Below are 7869 nucleotides of genomic sequence, written 5' to 3' on the forward strand. Positions count from 1 at the left end.
TAAATCTTAAAGAATCCTGAGAATCTGCAAATTTATGCATAGGGTATTTTGTCTCCAGAAAGTGGAACTGGAGGTTACAGAGCATAGGCCAGACCAAGGAATTCAGGAGTCAGCCCACTGACATTCCTAAGGTTTCACTTCCTTTCTTCCTGCAGGTTAAACCTTTGTCAACAGGATAATATTTGAAGACACTAATCTAGTAATGAATGGCAGTGTAACTGAATTCATTCTGTTTGGATTGACTCAGGATGCTGGAAAGCAGAAGGCAATATTTGGAATCTTCTTGATTCTTTACCTTGCAACATTGTTGGGGAACTTTCTGATTGTGGTGACTATTAAAACCAGCCAGGCCCTGGGAAGTCCCATGTATTTTTTTCTATTCTATCTTTCATTTGCTGATGCTTGCTTTTCTACAACCACAGCCCCCAGATTGATTGTGGATGCCCTATCTCAGAAGAAGACCATTTCCTACAATGAGTGCATGACTCAGGTCTTTGCAGCTCATTTCTTCGGATGCATGGAGATTTTTGTCCTCATCCTCATGGCCTTTGATCGCTATATAGCCATCTGTAAGCCTCTGAGATACACAGTCATCATGAATCGACAGGTCTGTGGTGTGCTGGTGATTCTGGCCTGGCTGGGGTCTTGCATTCATTCCTCAGCACAGATTTTCCTAGCTTTGCAATTGCCTTTCTGTGGCCCAAATGTAATTGATCACTATTTCTGTGATTTGCAGCCTTTGTTGAAACTTGCCTGTATGGACACATATGTGATAAACTTGCTAGTTGTATCCAATAGTGGGGCCATATGCATGGTAAGTTTCATGATCCTGCTTATCTCCTATGCTGTCATCTTACATTCTCTGAGAAACCACAGTGCAGAAGGAAAGCGAAAAGCCCTTTCCACGTGCACCTCCCACTTTATTGTGGTTGTTATATTTTTTGGTCCATGTATATTTATTTATACACGTCCACCAACCACCTTTCCTATAGACAAGATGGTGGCTGTGTTTTATACAATTGGGACACCCTTACTCAACCCTCTGATCTACACACTTAGGAATGCAGAAGTGAAAACTGCCATGAAAAAATTATTGCGTAGCTAAGTATGGCTTCCATTAATTAATGTTCTATGATGATTCTAATGCATATTTCCTTAATAGTTGAATGTTTGCTGCATGAACTATAAAGATAAAATGTTCTTTTCAGAAAACAATCAAGGCATCTGTATAAATTTGTGTAGACACACACTGAAAGCATTCTGAAAGTACTGCAAAGACTATGATAGCTTGAAACTCATAATTATGTTGACCAACCTAGAGAGCGCTTACTTGATTTTTGTCTACCTCTGGTCGTATTCACAAGGCAAGTTTCCTTTTTTTGCAAATTAATATGGAAATTTTCCATCATATACAATGCTTTCCCAGAAAGAAATTGACTAGTAACAGAATGTATATGGATATGTGTGTACACCATTTATTTTCCCTTATCAATTTGGCATTAAAAGTAAACCTTAAGAACTGGATACTCACAGATCCAAAGCTGTTGAATTGCCAACCTGAGGACTGGGATGAGAAAACAATACTCTAAAATCTTATGCCTCAGCTCCCTTACTAGGGACATCTACTGTGATGACCCCAAACTCCAGTAAACTCTGATAATTTCAATGAAAATCAGCCCATCACTGGAAAAGGTCTGAAATTCTCTGGATGGACATGATGGGTAGTATCATCCAGCCAACTGCTTTCTGGATTTTTTACATTACTCTCCACAAACAAGGAGAGAGCCAATACAGAGTTTGGCAATTCAAAAAAACAGAGGGAGAATGGTAACCAATATGTGATGATGGGAGAGATAAAGGTTGAATGAAAGAACCTTATCTTATATTTTGAAGTGAGGTCCCATAATAATTCTATATCAGTGGCAGTGTAGCTCACCTTCTTCAGCCTTCATGTTTGTCTGGATACCAAGATGACGAAAGAAGCATTTTTTTTGCATTTAACTCAAAATTCAGCGTCCTTAGAAATAGCTAAAAATTATTTAGTCAAATCTAGTGCTTCTCAACTTTTGTATTTTTAGTTTTATATGATTATGTTTTAAATTGTTATTTTCATTTTGAAGATAATCTAATTTATATAACAAAGTAACTTCAAAACATTCATGGAAAAATTAAATTAAAGGTAAATTTGGTTTGATGCTAAAAACAAATTTGAACCCCATCCATAATTTATCAAAATGCACCCTTGCCATGAACTTTTTGAAGCTTTCATGTTTGCATAGTTTTCAAAAGATTGTTGAATCAAAGTAGATGTTACTTTTCTTCACCAAAAACTTATTTATTTGAAAATCAATGTTACAGAGAGGGAGAGATAAAGAGAGAGAAACTTTTCCATATGCTAGTTCACTCCCCAAATGGCTGCAAGGGCTGAAACCTGGCCAGGCTGAAGCCATCTGGGTCTCCCATGAGAGTGGTAGGCACCTAGATATTTGGGCCATCTTCTGCTACTCTCCCTAAACCATACACAGGAAGCTTACTGTAAGTGGAGCAGCCAGGACACAAACTGGCACAAATGGGATGCTGGTGTCACCGGGTATGGTTCTTTCTACCTGCTATGCCATAACGACAGGTCCACAGACCAGACTTATTTCTTAATTCCACTTTACACAAACTTTTTGAAGTACCCTCATATAATACACACTCAGCACTATCATCGTCATAATATTGCAATCAGTTATTGCCATGCTATTTTAGTTCCCTGGATTTATGATTCTAATCATATTGGTCACTGATAAGTACTTCTTTAATTGATATAGGTTAATAAAAATGGTATACCGTGCATGTATATGAGCACTTCCATCAACCGAGCACAGAACGTCATCATGTTGCTCCAAAGAGTCCCAGTGATTCTCATGTAGTCAGGTGGTGGCCAGGTAAATGTCGACATTCCAAAGACAGCTATCAGATCTCTCAATATCACATTCACAAGTGGAAAATTTGTTTTATACCCCCTCTCAATGAATAATTATGATTTTTTTATTTTATGTCTTATAATGGTATCTTTAAATCATATGAATCTTGTTCTATGAAAATTATATTTAAGTGCAATTGCCATTTATGTGAGACATTAAAAAATGAAACTGTAATTCTTGTTTTGTGTTAGTTCCTTAAACTTAACACAAAGGGAGAAAGTTTTTAATCTGTGATGAATGAAAACTCAGAGACTTCATAAATTTTCTCTCACTTTCACATTAGATCTCAATTAGAAATTAATGTGATTGGCCGGCGCCTTGGCTCACTAGGCTAATCTTCCGCCTGCGGTGCCGGCACCCCGGGTTCTAGTCCCAGTTGGGGCGCTAGTTCTATCCCGGTTGCTCCTCTTCCAGTCCAGCTCTCTGCTGTGGCCCGCGAAGGCAGTGGAGGATGGCCAAGTGCTTGGGCCCTGCACCTGCATGGGAGACCAGGAGAAGCACCTGGCTCCTGGCTTCGGATTGGCACAGCGCGCCGGCATTGATGGCCATTTTGGGGGGGGGAGGTGAACCAACGGAAGGAAGATGTTTCTCTCTGTCTCTCTCTCGCACTAACTCCACCTGTCAAAAGAAAAAAAAAAGAAATTAATATGATTAATGTGCGATAATAAGGAAAGTATCATGGTGACTGGCGCAGCGGTAAAGCAGGTACCTGCAGTGCTGTAATCCCATATGTGTGCTACTTTGAGCCCCGCTGCTCCACTTCTGATCCATCTCCTTGCTGTTGTGCCTGGGAAAGCAGGAAAAGATGGCCCAAGTCTTTGGGGCCCTGCAACTACATGTGAGACCCAGAAGAAGCTCCTGGTTCCTGGGTTCAGATTGGCCAAGCTCTAGCCATTATGGCCAATTAGGGAGTGAACCAGTGGATGGTGGATATCTCTGTCTCTCTGTGTCTCTTTGTCTCTGTCTCTCTTCTCCGTCTTTAAAATAAATATGTCCTAAAAAGAAAGAGAAAGGAAGGAAGGAAGGAAGGAAGGAAGGAAGGAAGGAAGGAAGGAAGGAAGGAAGGAAGGAAGAAAGAGAAAGAGAGAGAGAGAGAGAGAGAGAGAGAGAGAGAGAGAGAAAGTCATTAGTACCCCCTTCCCCATATTCAGCTTAAACCTCAGAGCCTAAAACAGGAATAACTGGCAGAAGAATCTTTAAGGCATGGGAGGGACAATCAAGTCTCACCTAAGCTGGAGTCTTAGCCAGCCGGTTTACTGTTTTGGACCTGGAAAATGTTGAAAGCCTGTTATCTAACTTCTTTTTGAGATTTATTTTTTTGTAGGACTCTCAAAGATTCTTTCATTGCCTCTCTATTTGTAGCATCCTTGATATAGGAAGAAAATATCTATCCTTTATGATCTCTGTAACTCCTTCGTTAGCCTGTGGTTACCTTCAAGATACTCTGCATTTCTAAATGACCCTACCGGATTGGTCTCTGCTGGTCCTCTCTATGGCTTCTCTCAGCTGTCCATGTGGAAACTTGCATGCCTCTCTGATTCTGAGGAATATCATCTCCTGCACACTGATGTCAATGAGCAGCTCTCTTCTGACTCCCCAAAGAGTCAGCCAATGTGTTCTCTTGTCTCGATTTTCTGATCTCAGTCCCCTGGACAAACAAATGAGAAGGGACCTATACCCAGTCCTCAGAATAGTACTCTGCATACTCTGTAGGCACATCTTGTAGAAATACTTACACTCTCACACACTCACTCACACACACACACACACACACACATCCAGTTTGAAGTAAGGGACAGGCACATCTCTACAAGGATTTCTCCAAGACAATACTGGGACACTTTCTCACTTACTCATTAATCATTTTTTATATATTTTATCTTGTTTCAAGGAGTTCTACCTTTATCATTTCCTTTGGTATGGAAATACACAGTTATTTGGACAGATTTTGTAATTTCACACATCGTGTCAGACAAAATTTCAAATTGAACATCTTATTGGACAGTAAGTGTTAGTTCATCAACAACATGTATCGACACTGGGATTTGATAAAATTTACTTTCATTTAGAAAGGTAGTGTCAATTAATTCAGACACATTCCTTTGCTCTCATATTAGAGATAAGTTTTAGAGTCAGAATTTGTACCCTTAAACCTCATGTGTCAACAGAAAAAAAAAAAAACTCAGCACAAATTGAGCAATGATTCATGAAAGGAAAATCACAGAATACACAGGTGGTGAATGGGAAAGTGGTTTGGCACTCGACATTTCAAATTATTGGGTGGCAATGGGTCTGTAGACCCAGGAGGATGACAACCAGTCACAAAGTTCCATGGGACTACTTCTCCACCCAATCAGCCAGAAGCCACATGCCAGAAGCGAGACTTTTGAAAGTGAAATCCCGAGAACTCTACGTACATGAAAGTCATTTGATTTGTTCCTATGTCAAAGGAAGCAAGTGTTCGCACATGTGTCCACACATGTTGAATTTACTCATTTATCTTCTTGTTTCTGTATATAGATGAGTCACAATTCTGCATTAAGACTCTTAGTGACTTATGTAAAAATCACGAGTATAAAAGTGGCTTTGTCTTCTTGAATTTACTCAATCTTTTTTACAGTTAATCATGATGTTTTCTTTATGTTTCTGGAATATATCCTTTTCCCAAGTTAAAATATTGCAATTTTACATTTTGTTCACTTCATTCTAATTATATCCCAGATTACTTTTTTTTTTTTTTTTTTGGACAGGCAGAGCCAGACAGTGAGAGAGAGAGAAACAGAGAGAAAGGTCTTCCTTTTCTGTTGGTTCACCCCCCAAATGGCTACTATGGCCGGCGTGCTGTGCCGATCAGAAGCCAGGAGACAGGTGCTTCCTCCTGGACTCCCATGTGGGTGCAGGGCCCAAGGACCTGGGCCATCCTCCACTGCCTTCCTGGGCCACAGCAGAGAGCTGGACTGGAAGAGGAGCAACCAAGACAGAATCTGGCGCCCCAACCAGGACTAGAACCCGGGATGCTGGCGCCGCAGACTGAGGATTAGCCTAGTGAGCCGCAGTGCCAGCCTCCCAGATTAAGTTTTACAAAATCTAATTTGGAGTCTTGGATACGATCTTTACTGAAAACAACATTATTTTATTAGTGAAAATCCTGGTAGCAGAAATGAGTGAAGCAAAGGTCATATCAGAAAGCTAAATATGTAAAACACTGCCATTTAATGAGAACTGATTTTGTTTATAGAAAATGAGTGAGCAAATGGGCTATGACCCTAAATTAAAAGTGACATAATAGGATAAACTCTCTGCTACACAATAAGAAACATAAAACTAAGGCTAACATTAAAGTTCTTTGATTTACTTTAAGATATTAATCTTCCCATATTACACAAATATAAAAGTTAAGGGCCTCACTCTTAAGTTTCTTCCTGATACTTGCATTATTTGATTATAATAAAATTAATATGATCCAGAAAGTTTTACAAATATTCAATAAATTACATTTCATAGAAGTTTTTTCTGTGTTGGTAAGTGGAAAAATAAAGCAATATTAAAGTAAATACTTTGCCTTGAAATATTCTAAGAAACTACTTTAAAGTTTGTTACATGATTGAAATTTAAAGAACAGCTAAAAGATAGCTACAAAATCCTCAATCACGTTTACAAATGAAATCTCAGAGAACTAAAAATGAACTGAGAAGTGGCCTACTAATAGAATCTTTTTTCAATTAGCCAATATGAAGCATTTTCCAAGAAATCATTCAAGCTCTTCACGTCCAAGAACTCTGTTTCAATGTTCACTTTCTGAGTTTTTGTTAATTTTTAAATTACTTATTGATTATCTCATTCTCTTCCCTAACCATCTGGATTTGGCTATTTTTGGAAAGAAAATTCTCTTATGTTCCATAATTATTCAACATGTGCTTATTAAAAATATGATAGGTATCAGGCATATATGATGCAAAAGTTCTTCTCCCACATAAATGTGAGATGGATGGTAATGAAAGGGGAGGAGAAAAGTGATGAAAGGCTACTGGTTATTATATGAAACATTGATATATTTGAGCATTGTTATTAAGAAAGTGAAGATGCTGTTATTGAGAATAATGATAGTGGTGGGAAAATCCTTAAATGGACTCTCGAAGATATGACTATTATCTTCTTTTTTAAAAATTTATTTATTTGACAGAGTTAGACAGTGAGAGAGAGAGAGAGAGACAGAGACAGAGGTCTTCCTTTTCTGTTGGTTCACCCCCCAAGTGGCCACTACGGCCCCAGATACACTGATCTGAAACCAGGAGCCAGGTGCTTCTTCCTGGTCTCCCATGTGGGAGCAGGGGCCCAAGCACTTGGGCCATCCTCCTCTGCCCTCCCGGGCCACAGCAGAGAGCTGGACTGGAAGAGGAGCAACTGGGACTAGAACCAGCACCCATATGGGATGCCAGAGCCACAGGCTGAGAATTAACCAAGTGAGCCACTGCTCTGGCCCCCAACTCTTATCTTCTTAATCTGAGATCAGATGTTATGGAGAATCAGCGAGGAGGATGAAAGTTTATTTTCAAACAGAGATAAATAAATGCAACAAGAAGAGAAAAGGCTCTATCAGTACTAAATGTGGTTGAAAATTACTCAACACAGCTGATGTGTAGTGAGGGGCTCACCGTGCATTGGGAGAGGTGGAAGCAGTAGCAAAATGATTCGATGGATTGTAGTACTAATCAAGGAGATTCTAGGGCAGTGGGAAACCACGGAAGGATATAAAGTGGATCTCTAAATTGTAAGCATTCCAAGTCACAATCCAAATTTTTATTTTTCAAAGAGCTCTCTGGCTGCCAGCAGAAAACAGATTAAGTTCTCAAATATCTCTGAAAGGATGATTTCCTCTTACAGGAAAGACAGGATTTTC

General features: G+C 39.4%; 1 protein-coding gene across 1 annotated transcript; it reads left to right on the forward strand.

Annotated features, from left to right (window-relative positions):
- The first annotated feature begins 202 nt into the window (after positions 1-202).
- Positions 203-2808, forward strand: LOC100338038 (olfactory receptor 4C11-like). Its single transcript, XM_070059876.1, has 2 exons — positions 203-1101; positions 2772-2808. The coding sequence occupies exons 1-2, from the start codon at positions 203-205 to the stop codon at positions 2806-2808; spliced, it is 936 nt and encodes a 311-aa protein (XP_069915977.1).
- The last annotated feature ends 5061 nt before the right edge of the window (positions 2809-7869 follow it).

Source organism: Oryctolagus cuniculus, chromosome 1, assembly GCF_964237555.1.
Source record: "Oryctolagus cuniculus chromosome 1, mOryCun1.1, whole genome shotgun sequence".
In the NCBI taxonomy this organism is placed as follows: domain Eukaryota; kingdom Metazoa; phylum Chordata; class Mammalia; order Lagomorpha; family Leporidae; genus Oryctolagus; species Oryctolagus cuniculus.